Source organism: Tubulanus polymorphus, chromosome 5 (assembly GCF_964204645.1).
Source record: "Tubulanus polymorphus chromosome 5, tnTubPoly1.2, whole genome shotgun sequence".
Taxonomy (NCBI): domain Eukaryota; kingdom Metazoa; phylum Nemertea; class Palaeonemertea; order Tubulaniformes; family Tubulanidae; genus Tubulanus; species Tubulanus polymorphus.
In genome coordinates, this window is record NC_134029.1 from 21,831,958 (window position 1) to 21,850,786 (window position 18,829).

Consider the following 18,829-nt stretch of genomic DNA (forward strand, 5'->3'; position numbering starts at 1 on the left):
TTCTCTATTTCTTATAAAAATGTTATAAAAATTATATTTTTGCAAAAATATCTAATCGGTAGAAATTCAACCTGTTAATTTCACCACTAAAATTATATAAACCTTTCATCTTTGATTCGGCTTTTTCAAACAATTCAATATTTTATTCTCAATAAGTTTCAAAACAACAAATACAACAAATTGAGGATTGATTATTCAATTATTTCAATTAATCAAATTCCATCTGAATGTTCACATTAAGTGAATTATTGAATAAAAAAAAATTTGGCACGTGTTATCTATCAACTTCTCTAGCACAGTCCCATATTCATTGAAAATAGAAAAGAGACCGGCGGCATAGCAGTAGCGGCGTCGGTAACTTGGCAACACCCATCAAAGTCAGGCTAATGATTAAATGATGAGGTATACGTATGGTTAGTATTGATTTCCTTGAGACACGGTGTAAGCCACTTTAGACCGAACACGGTGTCCCGGAATCATATACCGGTGAGTTTCATTAATGATTGATTTGACTCCACGATCCCGACGATTCACTGGGGTAATTATTCTATTAAGATTCATACGCATGATCGGTTATGGTTTTATTAGGCGTATGTAAGGGAATTTTTTGCGGCGATATATCGCGCGCGCTCTGCTACTTCACAGGTCTAAGTATTGTATGCAATATTGATAGTATGCATTGATTTATGATTGTGATCTGAAGATGTCTATAACACGATTCCTCAACTGGTTTTCTATAGGGCTACTAACCGTCTCTGAATTACTACATTACAAATACGATGTTCCGAATTTAACATCAAATTTTCATGTTTCAGAATATTTATTGTACGTACTGAAAGTCAAAGTGAAAATCATTTGATTTAGGCTATAGTTTTTTCTCTTTGCGTTTGCCTTTCTGTTTTCTATAAAAAATTGATAGGTATATTTCATTCTCTCTTGTATCTACTTCTTATTCTGTGATTTAATCATTTATGATTTTTTTTCAAAAAATAATTCCAATGGTATATAATTCTATAATTCGATATAATATATTTAATGCCATTTGTCTTACGGTTTGTAGGTTGCCATTATTCAAATAAAATGTGCTTTTGATATTGGTTGAAGTGAAAAACTATCAAGGTAGGATACTTCTTCCTTATTCAACTAATATTTAAGCATTTATTCATTCCTGGGTAGGCCTATTTATTAGTAATATTATGTGCCTTATTTCTTTATCACTTCCACTTGTTTTCATAACCCACCTTTCGAATTTTTGGAAAGTCAAGCGCCATTGGAATATTTAGGTTAAAGGATGTTTTATAAAAAGAAACATCAGAACGGTCTGTTTAACATCAAGTTGATCGGACTGATTGATTTTTGAGCCAATATGTATTGATTTCTATCGTTTCTATTGATGAATCAGATTTCTATCGATTCTATTGATGAATCAGAGTTGGGGGTAAAAAACATACAAATCAGCAATTATACTACTATAGGATGAATTCCAACTTGATTAAGAAACATTTCATACAGAAAAAATGAACTAATTTCTCTGCCTTGGAAATATTGTACCAGTAAACAGATATTTGGCAAGATTAGGATTAAGATTTTCAATTTGATTGAAATTCATGTTTAACATCAACAGTAGTCTGAATCTGCAGCCCTTACGCTGCCATCCATAACTCAGTGCAATTGGGGCAACCGAAAAGTGCGCCAAAACGGATATGCCAACATATATATTTTCAACAAGAGAAACTAATTTTATAGAAAGTTTCAGACAAAACCATGTACAGAAACATGAAATAAAATATTTTTATGGCACCCTCATAAAGAACAAAATATGGAAGGTACCCTTAAGCACCTTCTTCAGAAAGGAAACTAAATATCAAAACTATAAGAGGCTGTCTGTGATTAGACCTAAGGCTTTCTTTGATGGTAAATAATGATACGCATTATGTTGGTATCCTTTTCTCTGCAGCAAAGTATTGCATATTGCACAATTGCAGGATTATTTACCTAGTAAATGTTTGAATACAGTTTTGACTCACATGCAGAAAATTCAGAAAAACTTGGCTAAGTGAGTGTAGTGATATCTGTTTGTCGGTGTCGTCATGACAACCCGATAATTACCGGTACTTGTACTTGTCGACAAAAGTAAAAGTGGAGTTTTTAATCAATAGTTTGACATGAAAAACATGATTGGAGCTGTTTATATATATATAGAAATGATATTTCTACTTGCCTGAAGGATGAACCTTGCTGTTAGATATATGAAAAAGATCCCCCTAAAAAAATGAGAATATTTTGATCAAAACCTATTTATTAAAACTTTTGACTTTCTTTTAGTATTGACATACTAAAGGAATGTCAAGAATATCAAATAAGGAATATCAAGTTTTATGATTAATCTTGAAGATTTCAAGTGGAATGGTGATGTTTATGTGTATAGAGTTGTTCTATATACTGATAGTATTGTAAAAGTCAACCTGTCACCAACAAGATTTTCCGCGATAACAACAGCTTTTCATGTGTACTGAGAATTATACATCAAAAATAGAATTCGTTAGAAATCAATATCAGTAAAAAAATCTGTTCATTAAGAGATATCTAATTCTATCAGGCTAAATGGATATTCGATATAAGAAAAGTGTTTCATAGCAATGATTTTTTGGTTAAATGGATATGATATAAGAAAATTATTTCATAGCAATGATTTTGTTTTGTTGAGTATTTAAGAAAATCTAAAAAACAGGCCTGCTTTTGTTTTTGAAGACATTTACATATGAGTGGACGCCTATAAATCTGAGTTTAAGATAACAATGAATATTGGTTTCAGCGAACATGTCCCTGTTCAGTAAAGCAATCATCATGATATGATTTATTTCCCAATGGCGCGTGAATTTTATTGGTTGCTTGTATTCAATATTGATGTTTTCATTAATTGCGCATTCATTTCCCGATGAGAGAAGGAAATTGCTGTTAGACATACGGTTTCGTCTTGGAAATTGACTAAAAATGTCATCCATGACTTCTTCGCGCTGGAATCTCATAAAAAACTGACTTCTTTTGAATAATTTCAGGATGAAGATGAATCTATCGGTGCTATCGTATTGTCTCATTGCGGTAGTTTGCTCGTTAAGCGAAGCCGCTGTCATTGTTGATATGGTGGACTCCAGCATCACTGTCAAAGAAGGGGCACAATTTTCGATTAAGATAAGAAAAACTGGTATTCCCGCTGCAGATGTTTTCGTAGTTGTTGAGGTATGCTTAAAACTAATCAGTATACCAACAATTTTATTCATCGTGTGATTTATACTTACGGTATTGATTTTTTTTACGTGATATTTTTCTTCAGTTGACGGGCCCGCAAAATACGAGTGATTTCGTCAGTAATAGTCAGCCCCATGTTTTCAAGAAAGGCGACACGACTACGGAAGTGTCTTTGACGTTGACCACAACCGATGATACCGTGCCGGAAAAAGCAGAAACTTTCTTGTTTCAATTGCGCGTAACGTTAGGTCCAGCGATTGTCGGTAATGTACCGACCGTACCGGTCACCATACAGGCTAATGATGATGCATTTGGTGTATTTGGTTTTGATGTGGTCAGTGTTTCTTGTCCAGTTTCCTTAGATTCTACAATTTGAATGTTTCGGAAAAATCCAGTTATTAGAGTTAATATTTTTAGGTTTCACCTGTTGTGGTAACTGAACCACAAAATATGAACCAGGCACCAGTTTCATTGGCTATAAAACGATCTGGCGGACAGTTCGGGAAGGTCATCTTAAATTTCCAGGTAAATCCTTGTTTACGACCAAATAAACTATCTCTTCCAATTCTAAATCGTCATTTCGGAAAAGTATTTGAAAATCTGTTTATTGATTAGATGAATGCATTATCGTTTTGTAGGTTACACGGATATCTGGAGACACAGGGCCAGTGACTGATGATATCGCACCAGTATCCGGCACTATCATATTCACCGAACTAGAAAAACAGAAGAGTCTTGATCTCAATATTCAACCAGATTTAGTAAGTGAATTCATACTATAGCAACATTCACACGAGATCCTGGGCTTCTGAAGTACCATACTTGTGTGGTGCTGAATTTGCCAGAATACCGCACTTACAGAGCGAGTTGTGTTCACCATGATTTGGCCTGCTTTAGTTATGCCGATATTGAGGGTGATTTCAAGATGGCGTTTCCATCATCGTTTTCTTGTGTATATTTCAAATCCATTCTTAACCATTCTTAACCAAATGGCAATTTGAATTACCAATTTGATGTTACATTTGTACAACTGTAAATGTAGCTAATGTGAGTGAAATATATTGTTAAAATTGAGCGTCAAATCATGTGAATACAACCGCCCATATATCTTCATTCTTTTTAGTGGCTTCTCATGTTAAAAATGTTGGGTGCGGATTCAGTTTCCACACTTAGTAAGTCCGGTAATTCAGTACGGTACTGAATAAATAGGCGTTGAATAATGCAGCCGTATGATTGCTCAGTACCATACTGAAGTAGTCGTGGGGACGCCGCTTATGACAAACACCGCTAGTATATGGTCAATAGTGAACGTGACAATGTTTGGATATTTTTTTTCAGATACCCGAAGGAAATGAAACTTATTCGGTGAACCTTTCTCTAGCTACTCAAGGTGCAAGAATCGATAAGCCATCAGCGGAAATTATCATACTATTTAATGACGCTCCAATTCATCTGGGCAAGGTGTGTAGATTTGCATGAAAATATTAAAGAAATCGGTCTAAGGTGTTTGAAAACTTGTCAGGCCTTTATTATTTTACTATTCATTTTCAGGATGTGTACATCGTCAATGAAGCCCAGACCGGTACAGTGCCGGTGAATGTTTTAGTTTATCGAGGTCTGGCGGCGGACACAATTACTCCGATAGGACCGGCTAAAGATGTCGCCACCGTTAATTACTTCGTACTCTCGGGTTCGGCGGTGTATGGTCAAGATTTCGTCGCGTCGAACGGAACCGTGCGTTTCGATCCCGGAATCCGCGAACAAGTCATCCAAGTTTATATACAACCCGACGCGATACCCGAAAACACGGAAAAGTTCAGCGTCGTCTTAGCGAACACGATCGGCGACGTAGTTCTAGTTTCTCCGAACGAGACGACGATCATGATCAACCCGAACGACGATCATAACGGAGTGATCATGCTGAAGTCGTCTCAGAGAGCGCCACCTGTTGTTCGCGTGAATGAGGATATTACATCAGTCGTGAGACCATTTACGGTCGAACGGAAAGGCGGCGTATTCGGAAATGTTACCGTTAAATGGCAGCTTACTGCTGCGTCTACCGTCTCCATCACTGATTTTACCCCGCTTAACGGCGTCGTGACATTCCTACAAGGAGAGAGAGAGAAAGTTATAACGTTGAACGTCATGCAGGACGTGTTACCCGAGGCGGCCGAACTGTTTACATTCTCGTTGTTGAATATGAGCGTAACGGGCGGCGCTCGCGTTGAACATCCGTTTCACGGTAGTTTGATCATCGAGGATAGCGACGCTATGTACGGCGTCATTGAATTCGGACCTAACAATCAACAAAAACTCTCAACTGTAAGTACCGAGTAGCTGATATCTTAGTCGATTTATTAACTATTTCATTTGATGGAGTCTTTTCTTCTCTTGAAATTATCATCAAATTATTACCTATACGATCATGTAGCTTGAAATTCTTTCTATCTTATTTGTAGCAATCGAAATTAAGGAAAATAGAAGTTTCTTTCCAAAGAACTGGAGGACTCAACGGCGAAGTTGAAGCAAATATTTCGGTATCGTATACCTCGACATCGGCTAATAAGATTTCCATCCAAGGTCAGTGGCAACATTTCTAATTTGATAGCATGTATATGTATGTACCAGTTCAATTTCGTTGCTTAACTTCTACAAAATGATGAATTTGATTTTCAGATATTCTGTTAAATGGATATAACGACACTATCGTATTTGCGAATGGTATTTCACAGCGGACGGTTGTCATGCAGATTAAGTCATCTGCCTTCCTCAGTCTGAATTCCTATTTCACCATGAAGATCCTCTCAGTCCGACTCCTAACATGTATGTATTTTCTTCAAAATCCCTTGAATCGTCTATCTACGCGGTATTTTGTGTTAACACGTGAATATTTCTGCCCTTTCAGCTGTTTCCTTGGGTCCATATAATAGCCCTATGGTTGGCTCAGTTTCATCGGTTACGATCAATGTAACTGCTGCTGATGCAAATGGCGAAATTGGATTCGAAAGCACGAAAGATATCGTAGTTGATGAACCAACAACAGGACCTTTATCGGTAAGAAATTATTCTAATTATCAATCGTTATATTTAACTAGTAAATTTGAAAAGATTTCCTTGGAATTATAAAGCTAGCTTCGAGATTCAAGAAGCCCGGTTTATATTAAACATGTTGTCACTTATGTTGTCACTTCAAAGTATTTTGAATTTTAAAATGGAATCAATTTACAGTTGAAACTTAAGATAGTTAGAGCTGGTACTAATGGAGACTCGATTGTCTATTGGACAATGGTACCAACAGGATCAAATTCTCAATATGTGACTGCTCAAGATACGGGAGCCACATCTGGATCGGTAACATTAATTTCTAGTAAGTGAATGAAGATAACTTATCACCTTCGGATTCTCATAATGAGTTTATCTTATAAGTTCATCATAATTGCACTTTTGAACAGGTAATCATGAAGCATTCATCGATGTTGCCATTATGCCGGACAACGTTCCGGAAACGAATGAAGAGATTTACATTACTTTGACGTCTGCTGAACCATCGGCCGTGCAAAAACTGAGAGTCGGTGCGACGCAAGTTAAAATCATCATCCGCGAGAACGATAACCCAGGAGGAATCTTTCAATTCAGTCCAGCTATGCAAAACACGTACAGCGTTCAGGTTCGTAGTGATGTATTTCTTATTTCTCTGAGAAACCGTTTCCTGCTGACTCAAGGATGCCTTTAATGTGGCTGGACCCTTCACAACGTCTGGAAAAATTGCTTTTTCCTGAAGAAATTTTTAGAAACGAAAATTAAATCCACATAGGCACTGAAAAGGCCAGAAGAGTCCTTTGCCCTGAATTTTTGTACAATTTTAAAATTTGTAATGATTGTGCCAATGCCTTGCGCCTGCAGTGTGTTCACCTTTGCAAATCAAGTGCCTGTTCCAATTTTCAGGTCCAACCCTTTGAAAATTCCAAAATACGCCCTCGTGTCTTTTTTATCTATCATCAATCTACCCATCGTTATATTTCATAGGAGGGTCAGACGCCGATTTTTATAAGCGTCGTTCGAACCGGAGGTTCGCTGGTCACTCGTTCGGTCCTGTACGGAATGACACCGGATGGAAGTAAAGATTTCTACGGTGCGAAAGACGTGCTGGTTTTCAAACCGGGCGAAACTGAAAAGAACGGAACCATCTTATCGGTTGAAGACCAGATTCCAGAGGTCAGTCATTCGGTCATGTTTTGATATTGTGTGACATCATTATTACAGTGCATAAAACTTGGATTTATTTCTAATTACTTTTACCGTTGAATATTTCAGTTAGCGGAAAATTTCTCACTTATTCTCCAACCCTATGGAAGTACACCAGGCACTGTTGGAGCTCGTAACAAAATAAACATCACCATTCAACCGAGTAATGATCCTAATGGTATACTGGAGTTTGATCCTCAAGTTACTTCAATTTCAATAGGTATTTAATACATTTGAATCTTATGTGCCAATAACTGGTGACTAAAGGGTTAAGCGAACATGGTTTTCCTGGATTTAATTTTTCCAGCTGAAAGTAAAGGACAACAAATAGCTGTAGCTGAAGTTCCAGTGGTTCGCGGCGGCGGAACGTTCGGCCAAGTAACGGCGCAATGGGCCTTGTCCAATCAGAATACAAACGACCTAACTCCTGTTACTGGATCAGCCCTTTTTCAAGATAAACAAAAGACCGCTTTGATTACCATACAAAGTGTCCCAGATCAGGTAAAAATAATCAAACAAGAATGATTTTGTCTGACTTATATGTACCCGGTACTGTTTGTTAAAAGTTTTAAGCTTGTCTATGTTAAAGTTTATTTTGTTGTTTAGTCTTCAAAACTACGAGTTAAGGTTTGTAAAATACTTTTTGAAACTATGGTAAAGGTTTGATCATAGTAGGCTACTGGCAATAACTTTACGATAACATGACATTGATTCTGGATGTAGGCTACTTCAGTTTTGGGATTTTGTTTCTTTCTCCCTTGGGAAGTAGTGATAGCAAACAATCTTGATTGCATTTAGCATGATTCAATTAATAGATCATAGGTCTTACATTTCTCTTTCTATGTTATTTTAGATACCAGAACCTGATAAAGTACATGTATTAACACTAACTGCAGCGACTGGAGGTGCAAAAGTCGGAGTCAGGAAAACAATTCAAATAATCATTCGCCAAAACGATGACGCGATATCTTTCAAAGGTAAGTTTTATTCCCTAACAATTTAATTGTGCCGTGTCCATGAGAAATTCTTAATCGAATAGCTGTATTAAATTTGCAGAACCTTTTAACATCGATACTGCTGAACCCAGTATCGCGAGTTTGACAATCATGCGTAAAGGCAATGCTTCGACGACGGCCTCGGTTAGCTATCAAACGGTTGATGGATCGGCGAATTCCACGACTCTCGATTACACGCCGATTGTTAAAAGCACTGTCACGTTCGCTGCCGGTGAAACCGAGAAGGTAATCAACGTGACGATCCTCGACGATGGATTACCCGAAGCACGCGAATCGTTTTACGTCGATCTTTCGGAACCGACCGGCGACGTCGTATTGTTCGGAGTTCGACGCGCGACCGTCACGATTCTACCGAACGACGTATCGGCGGGAATATTCAAATTCGCTCCTCCGCTGTCGGTGACAACTCAAGAAGGAAAACCAGCAACTTTTAAGTAAGCATTCATTTCTCTTTCCTCTATAACATGGTCGTTTCATCTAAAGCATGTTGATTTTCATTTTCTTTCAGCATTCTACGCGAGGGTGGAAAGTTTGGCGCTGTCGCGATTGCTTATTCAATTTGTGACAACAACTCGATTCCACTAAAACCGGACAACGTGGACTTCGTATCGGTTTCTGGATCGGTCACGTTTCTGCAGGGCGAAGACTTGAAAACATTAAATCTGATTCCGGCTGCAGACGGCATACCGGAATTTCAAGAAAATTTTCGAATTAAGCTTGATAACATTACGGGTAAGAATATTCAAATTTAACGTTTTACATAATTTATGCAGAGAATGTTGAAATGATGTTTCGCTTCTGTAAATATTGCGTTTTAGTCGTTAATGAAACCGACCAAACATTAGCAGTGTTGAATACGAAAGATCTGATCGCTGAAATTATTGTCACGCAAAACGACGATCCAAATGGTGTGATCGGATTCCAAACGCAATCTCGCGAACTTTCAATCGCCGAAGATTACTACCCGGGCGAACAGACGAGTTCGGTTGCAAACTTCACTGTCGAGCGAGCTATGGGGCTGTATGGGTCCGTGCAAGCTGTATGGATGATATTCTCCGATAAAGGATCAAATCTTCCAAACATCTATGACCTTCTGTTCTTATGTTCGCCGGCGCCGGCTTTGCAACCTACTCCGGCTAAAGCACGTCCGAGTACGGGCACTGTTGTGTTGGATTTCAATGGATCACAAGGTAAGCAATCTTTAAAATCAAATGCTCGTCCATCAATGTACATGAACAATAATATTCCATGTGCATGTGCATCATATGCAATAGATTTGTCAATATGTAACTTTGGGAATGAAGTTCCTGAGTCTTTGAACGGTTCTCTTTGGTTTAGGTGCATTTTGTACACTAGCTGCTGAAGCTCAGCCTCCGTCTACTGATGTCATAAATGGGTTCTCTATCAGTGTTTGGATACAGCCAACTCTCACTACCAAAGGATACGTCGTCGCGAAAGTTGACGCTAATGACAGATTATACTTCGGCATCAAAGTTATGACAACAGCAACTCAGTTGATTGTTACGTATATGTACTCAGTTTCTGGGAATCAGGTATTTCAACATGTGACTTTTGATACAGATGAATTGGTATGCATAAGATAAGCATCTTGATCGAATTGTCATTTCAAATTTTGCAGAATATTCAGACAACAGCACTGACTGCTACTGAAAGTATTGTTGATGGGGCATGGCATAATATTATATTGACTGTTGGTGGTGGTGTCGGTACTATGTATCTAGATGGCCGGAAAATAAGCAGCAGGTAATATTGACAAAAGTTACCACACATGAACAATAAAAATGGATTAAATAGTGTTTTTATCATGGCAAATATTTCCATTTCAGCAATCTTGGTGTTTTCACCGTGCAGTATGGTAGTGGCAAGTTTTATGTGGGAGCTTCGTCGCCCAACGATACCGAGAAGTTTGTTGGTCTGATGCAAGATCTTCTGTTCTTCAGTCGAAAACTTGAAGCTGGGTCAGTCATGAGCAAAACAACAGATTATTCTCTTCTGTATCTTGACTTAATTTCTTAAAAATGTTGTTTTATTTGTTTGCAGGGAAATAGCTGAAGTTTACTCGATGCCCAGTCGTAAGGATCTAGTTGCGACATCGGGTTACGTTACCTTTGACAAACAAGTCAGCAAACGATACATCTCGACGTCGTCTGTGCAGGATACCGAGGAGGAGAATGACGAGGTTTTCTCGGTTCGACTGATATCCGCTAAAGGCGGGGCTAGGATCTCTAAGGTTAATTATGCCGGCATACTGAAAAGTGAGTACTTGATAATAACTTTAAACAATCTTTAAAGAAATTGTTTGAAAATGTAGAATTTTCTTGAAATCTAGTACTGAAAAGTGACAATGCGAATGGATTGTTCGGATTCAATGGTTTGTGTTCGCCGGCTGTATCAACTACGGAAGCGGATACTCTAATGTGTACTGTCGTTAGAACTCGAGGTAACCACGATACGGTGACAGTTACCTGGATGATTACTCTATCGAATCAGATAGATGTCGCTGCTGAGACTGACTTTGTTAATAATACGGGAACTATCACATTTTTACCCGGAGAAAGACAGAAGGTAAGTTTCTTTCTTAATTGATCGATTTTCATGGTTCCTCCTGTACCGGAAAATTGGGAAAAACTTTGAAATTTTGAAATAATTTTCCCAGTTTGGAAATACTTGGGAATTAGAAATTTTCCTTTAATGCAGGAAATATTTGGGAAATTGATTTAAATTTCAGGCATAGCATTTGCCAAGGCTAACTTTCTTCAGCAATTTCTCTTGAAAATCATTTCCATTTAGGAAAACTGAAAAATTAGCCATACTTGGGAAAAACTTGGGAAAAATTGTGATTTGTGTAACTGTAGGAACTACGGATTATGATAAAATAGTTTTGCGATATAAATCGACATTTGCCTGTACCTTTATGCATATATACATAAATTCTTGATAGCTAGAATTGTCCTCTTTGATTTCAGACATTCGACATAAAAGTTTTTAATGATAATATTCCTGAAGTCGTTGAGAAATTCGACGTTGTGTTGAAATCTGCGTTATCGGCTGACCAAAAAATCGGTTCTACAAACACCAGTGGTGCGAGCATCGATCCCGCAAAACAGATCACCCAAATTACGATTGCCGAAAATGATTTTCCATATGGATTGCTTCAGTTTAGTGAGAACACTACGGCCCCGGTACCAGGATCAGTTATTCAGCCTATCGATAAACAACCTCAGGTTCGTTGAATTAAAATTTGATTAAGTTGTCGGTAGTTGTTGTCAAAATGCTATTTTAGTGATAGATTTGAAGTGACAAGCATATTTCAGACCAGACTAGTAACTACTCTTTTAAGAGTAGTAACTACTCTTTTGAGAGGTCAAATACTCCCAAAAACATCAAAATACTCCGAATCCGAATGACTTCCAGTTCATTTTCAATTAAACTACTCATTTTGATGTTACAGTGCTCTCAATTTGATGGAAACTATAATTAAATATTTCAGGTAGCAGGTCTGATATTTGATTTGTACATGAATAATGTTGTACATATATTGCACATGTTTCTAGAACTGATTCTGACTACAGTAATTGAATGTTTCTGTTGTAGATAAGAGTAGCTGAAGAAACTGGTTTTGTAAAACTCATGATCGTTCGGTCGCAAGGTTTACGCAATATCGTCACTATTGAATGGAGAACTGTAGACGGCACGGCAAAAAGTTCCGGAAATAATCCTGATTTCAAGGTTAGTGGTAGATGCTCCAACTCGTACTTGCAAATGCAAAAGAGTATATATTCTGAATACTAATGGGATACATATGAGTTGCCTTTTGCTTCTATCAAAATTAAAATTTGGTTTGCTACTATTACATGCATGCCAACAATCACACCAATCATTACCTTTTGATCGATACAAATTGAAATAAAACATATTTTCTATGAAATCTGTATTATACAAGGTATGACGATTGACACTGGTCTCCTTTACATCGTGTTACAACATTTTGTTTGACGTTCCTTACGTAATCAAAGTATAGTCACAACACTGTATTTTACAATTTCAAACCTTGACACCCACGGTCTACGATAAACATTCTGTTCACTCTACATTTTCATATTCGGATTATTAGAGGCAGGTAAGACAATACATAACGCTTGTACGTAGGTAATTTCTAGCGCTCTAGACAGTTTTAACAGTTCTTTGTGTCCTAGCCTCGAAAAGGAGATTTTTTCTTATTCGGCGACATGAATTTTCTCCCGATTCTCCCCTATGTTTTAGATGATTGTTTTTTCGTCTTGTCTCAAGATGGCGACACTGCGATGAATAGTCGAAATTTACAGTATTTGACGTACGTCAAATGTTTGTAGTTTAACTCGTAATCGTATACTTACTCCTTGTAAAAATATTATTTTATGAAATAACACCTTTTCATATTGAATACCGTAGAATAGTTACACAACCATATAAACCTATAACTGTCCTTTAGAACTGAAACACAAATATCAGGCTCGGATACAAAATACCCACAGAGAAAAAAGATTATGTTGAATAACTTTTCTTCTAATCGATATGTTTGGTAATTTGGAGAATGCATTCCGGATTTGCAGCTAGCTTTTAGGAGAGAAGTGTTAGGCTTGTTATTACCGTCCGTAGATAATGCACATTTTCATCAATTCCAAGTGCTACTTTCTTAAAAGTAAAATTGATTTTGGAGGTTGGCCTAACCGTAATGCAGTTGGGATCAATTTTCCATAATGACGGACTGCTAAATATTGAATAACGCATACGTCTTAAGACTAGCTAGTATATAATTTCACATTCTGTGATGTGGTATGGGCATAGTTCAGAGCCTGTTATTTGTGACTTACTCGGTATGTGTGTTTCTCTGATTACTTTTTTCACAGGGAACTTTTTAGCTTTCTCGCGATCGATCAATACTAGGTTAATTAAAGACCATTCACCGTAGCCGAGAGGGGCTCTAACGTCGTGTACGCTTTCATCCGCACGCGCGAGCGTCCAAGAGAGAACTTTTAACACACGACGACCGTATATTGATCCATCTGAGATAAGCACACCTTCAATCAAAACACTTTCATAATTCACGACCCGTCGCGAAGAAACATTTCGTCGTGATTCAATCCTCTTACCGGTCTTGTCATTGCTTATCCGACCATCAATTTCTATAATTATTTTCCCACACGTACCGTACCGTAGGACATTATGTTGTACCTGTTTTTTATTAATTTGACTAAGGATGGGATATAGCTCTTATCATTGTCAATATATCTAATGAATTGGTGACTGTTCTTAACAATGTTTGATTTTCCATTAATTGAAGCATAGAAAAATGTTTCTATAAATCGTAATTCAAGCAAAGTATATACACAGCGAAATACATTGAGATTACGATAATTCATGCAATAGATTATTATTGATATCTTGAACTCATGCGATGGTTATAATCCTAATAAAAACATGAAAATTCTCGACGCGATTAAACTCTATTTTAGGCTTTGCTTTTTTCACATATGAAGTTATACTTCGACGTGCACAGGTCGTTGACCCAATCGAAACGTTGTTTTTCGCTGAGAAACATGCATTTCATGTTGGCGACGCCGACCGGTTCAAGTTCTTCCTCCCAGTGAGAATAACTCATCTGCTTCAGGTGTAACTGCGACGTCCACATCCATTGTTGCGATTGGCTGACGTAGTTACCGCTGCTCCACCAGCCAACTGCATCCTTTATTCCTGAAAATAGTATATTTCAAGCTTAATGTTGTTGGGGACTTGCTTTACCGAGATTAATCCGATTGGATTGTTCATTTAATCTTGGAGTGATTAGTAATTACTCCAATATTTAACCTTGTGATGGGCTTTGAAGTGAGACCCGCACACTGTCTGTCAGCAGCCAATAGGACTCAAACCCGCTTGTCAATCGGTACCAGATAGTTGTGAATGCCTTATCCCACTGAGATCTATAGGAGCTATTTGAATATGTTCTTATCTTACTTATTATTTTATTCAATTTATCACTATTGCATTCAGAATGCAGTTTAACAGTTCTAGGTTTTGCTCAAACTTTTAAAATAGTGAAAGAAATGAACGTTAAAGTAATTTTGATTCAAACATGTCAGACGGAGTCAAACACGCGGATCTAAGTTTATCAACTTATACTCTTCGCTTTAAGGAATTTTTAAGTAAACGCCTATCATTAAATCTGAATTTTCAGTTAACGGGCTTAATCTGTAATTGAGAATTAAGAATGGGCTGATATCCGATTCGACGGAAATGTCGATTTTCAATCCGTTAAAGGGATTTATCCGATATTGAATCAGTTGTCAATCACGCGGCGACGAGATTTCCAGCCTTGACGGGATTTATGACGGCCGCGGCGTAAAATCCTCGTTTTTCTCGTATCTAAATCCGACTGGTTCGACGATTACTCGGTGCAAAACGTTCCGCTAGAGATTACTCACCGCCGGTCCGTAACGATCGGAACGCTTTGTTCCGACAAACAATTTACGATCAATTCGTACTGCGCGTAGGAGAGAATTTCTCTAAACGTTTATCTCCTTCGGGAATCTGGGCGTATCGATTGTCGATCAGGTCGCGTTTAACGATGAATTAATTCTCGGGACGGTTGAGATCACGGTGTGAGGAGTCGGAATCAGAAATATTCAATCGATATGATTTAACTTTTCGCAGTAAAACATCAATAACATTCATGTTTTAGATGAGCTCTTTGCTCTTCGATTGTTATGTATTCAATCGGCTATGGAAAAAGCCTTCTATTTCGGCCCACCTGAAACGGACCAATTTAGATCGGACCAAATCAATGCTGTGCATTCACACATGACCGTTATCATTGGTCCAGATAACACTGTGACCGGTAATTAGAGTTTCTGTTCACACACACAGAAATGGTCCGTTCTAAAATGTTGGGTCTACTTGAAATTGAAAAATGGAACGGACCAATTTAGAACTGACTTTTCACTAGGCTGAATACTTGGTCCTTTCTCGATTCAAACAGATTAGATTTAGAATGTTCTAGAAAATGTAGAGTTAACGCGGGGCTTTAGTGAAAGTGAGTCATTTCATATCCTTGCAACTTCTTTTACGGAAAGTTTCTCAGACACGACGAGATGTCTCTTGAAATTTCTCGTTGGATCTCGCGGCATGTTTCCAGCGAGCGATCGATCGCGGATGAATTTCTGCTCGTCGTGTTTTCGCTGAACGATGGTAAAACATTTGATAGATAAAAACCGATCCTTTTGATTCGCTTATTCGCTTATCCGATGACAATTTCTTTGACATATAAAACTAGAAGTCGGTATTGGATTTACCGTATAACAGAATTATCTGTTATGCGCTTGATTTTGTTATATGACTCGAGAGATGTCCCGCGCTAGTCAGGTACTGTCACAATCCATTTTCTTATCCGCGCTGTAGCTGTCGCATATACTTGTAATACGACTTGTTCAGGCGATTAGGTGCGTGTTACTTCACTATTTATGAAGTGTTGTCGGTCGAGCAAAAAATCTGGTTTCGCAGCTTCGATTGATAGAAGAACAAGTCCTTCCAGGGATAGCGACGGATCTGATATCGAGGGAAAAAAGTTGATACATCGCTGCTTGCATTGTTCGTAAAAAACCACGATATGAAACATGAAGAAATGGAGTGGCCACTTACTAGGGGGCTGGTTCTATAGTTGACTTAAATCCAAAAAAGAGGTTTTAAATCCTAAGACTCATCTTAAGTTGTTAGATTGGCTATAGAACTAAGATGTATTAGACTGGTCTTAAGTCTAAGCCATGACTGTGCAACCGGACCAAGGAAATCATGGAAAAGTCATGCAATTTTCTCTTCTTTTGAAAAGTCAGGGGAATTTTGAAAAAGCTGAAAATCTGGGGAAAGTTTTGTTGAGACGGTTTTATCACACGTAAAATCAAACAGTTTCTGTCTATGTTTTATGTATTTGACTGCGTTAATTGATTGGATTCTTAGTAGATCAATTCAGAAAAAACAAACCACATGCTCGGGAATAAATCACATGTCAATAAATAAGCAAATCGAATCGAAGAAGTCATCCTAGTTCTGTGCCGTGTTTTCGAATACGTCGTCAGACAAGAAAGTTCAGGCTTGGGCTTTTAACGTAATGATAGCGCCGCGAGCAACATCTATAATGTGCAACTGGATATATTTAGAGATAAACGAATATGACGGCGATGATTGGAAACTGAGAGACCGATGACAAGATAACAACCGTGTGTCTCTAGCTCGGTCACAAAATAATAACTGTGACACAAGCGGCAGTTCGAGTATTCTTCAACGGGGAAAACATGATTCGATGGATAAGATATTTTCCTGCGCTTTAGAGTCGGCTCGCCGATCCAGGGTCGTATATGCAGCGGGTTCACGCAGTTCAAAAACGGACCGCTAATTACGCACAACTCTTTTGTGAGCGGGATTTTTTACGGGATATCCACTGTGTTCATGTTGTTTTCCACCATAAAAGTTTGATTGATAGACTTTGATGAATTCCATTTTCGTTTGATAGTTATAGATCTCAGACACAAGCTAAAGTTCTTGTCTATTCTTAAATGAACCACTCAAAATCCTAAGCCGGGGATGCCCCTGCAGGCAGAATGAACTTGGGAATTGATTGGTTTTGTCTCTTTCACATTAAAAGATTTACAGTTAGTTGTCAAATTCAGACTGATATTTCAATTTATATCACTTTCCTTTTTCTATCAGCGATATTTTCATTGCGGCCGAAGGTGACACTTTATTAGTTATATAACTTACCTGATTTTTGTTTTATAAGGAGGCTGATCAGCTGCTGCTCTCTGTCGGTTTCAACGGCGACCAAATTCGCTTCGACCGCCGAACACAGATCGCGGGCGTGGTGCCACGTCGTGTTGAAATTCGAGAACATGTAACACGACTCCCATCCGGTCAGACTGGTGAACATTTCCGGACACGGGTCGGTCGTTTCGGCCGGCGTATTACACGCGGGCATGTCGTTCATACTACGCGAACTCGTGTCCGTTTTCAACGTGACGATGTTCTCCGGGTAACGGTTCGGTTTGTAGAACGGTTTCGGTTGTTCCGGCGATTCTTTCTCGACGTCTTTCACGAGCGTTTCCATCCGACGGACTCCGCGTAGGACGCGAATCGACAACGATTCCATCGAACGACGAAGTCTCGCCTCCAACCCGTCGAGCGTCGTCACCGGTCGTCTGCCCCACACCTCGTCGTCAGTCGCCCGCGCCGGCTTAAAACAGCTTTCTATGCGCATGAGAACTTTGTCGTACGCGCATTTTTCGGCGTTGAATTTTGTAGCGTTTGCCGCTCGGCCGTCGGTGAGCTTTACGAGCAGCAGTAAAATCCAGGCTAGTGATTTCGCCGTGTGGTCCAACATCGTATATAGTTTTATCCTGGAATGAAAAAGACGACAACTATGAATTGTTTCATTTAAATGCCATAATCTAAAAGGTCTTGTTGTTAGTACAAAATGTTACTAAATAGATGCAAGTCTAATCTCATTTCAATCCATTTGGGTCATTTAGTGGATTTAGAGGGTGTCAATAGGGTTCTGGAGACACCACCCCTTAAATTTGAGGTCCCTTAGAAATTCCATTCTCAGAAATTGCGAATTAAGCTTGAACAATGGAAAAAAATATCACAATTTTCTTGTGGCAATTAACTGTTTAATCATTCTAGAAGTTCTGAAAAAGCATTGTGTTTGTGAGCAACAAAATCAAGGCAAAGCTTGAAAACGGCCCTTAATGTCTGTTGTAGAACCCCCCTATCTTTGACCCTTGTCAAATATCTGCTGTGGAACTTTGAATTGAGCCTTGATCTGCCCCTGATGTCACCAGTTCATCACTACAAATCATCAATGATCTGAAAGACTTACTCGAGCTTATTATCGATATTGACCGAGTTTCTAAGAGGGCTTCACATACTTCACCTTTGCTTAATTGGACAAGGAGAAGGTGTATTATATAATGTATATATCGGATTATCAATAATCATTAGTTCAGATATTTCTCTCCAGATGCTGCGGTATCGACGACAATACGGCGTCTCGCTGAACCGCGACATCGACGCCGCCCCGACAAACTTGCGCAAACATTCAATTACAATATTTATGACGAGTTTCTGGTGATCTAAGAAACGATCGGGAATCAATCGGAAATCGGAGACGAATTTTCATACACATCACGTCTGCTACGAAAATAACCCGATTATCGACCACGATCGCGAGAGAATTCGTTTTTTGATCGCAAGAGAATTCGTTTTTTCATCCA

General features: G+C 38.4%; 1 protein-coding gene across 1 annotated transcript; it reads right to left on the reverse strand.

Annotated features, from left to right (window-relative positions):
* Window positions 1-14,022: 14,022 nt before the first annotated feature.
* On the reverse strand, window positions 14,023-17,937 carry LOC141906316 (uncharacterized). The gene is made up of 2 exons (XM_074795563.1): window positions 17,322-17,937; window positions 14,023-14,264 (listed from the first exon to the last, which is right to left on the reverse strand). The coding sequence occupies exons 1-2, from the start codon at window positions 17,935-17,937 to the stop codon at window positions 14,023-14,025; spliced, it is 858 nt and encodes a 285-aa protein (XP_074651664.1).
* Between the last annotated feature and the right edge of the window lie 892 nt (window positions 17,938-18,829).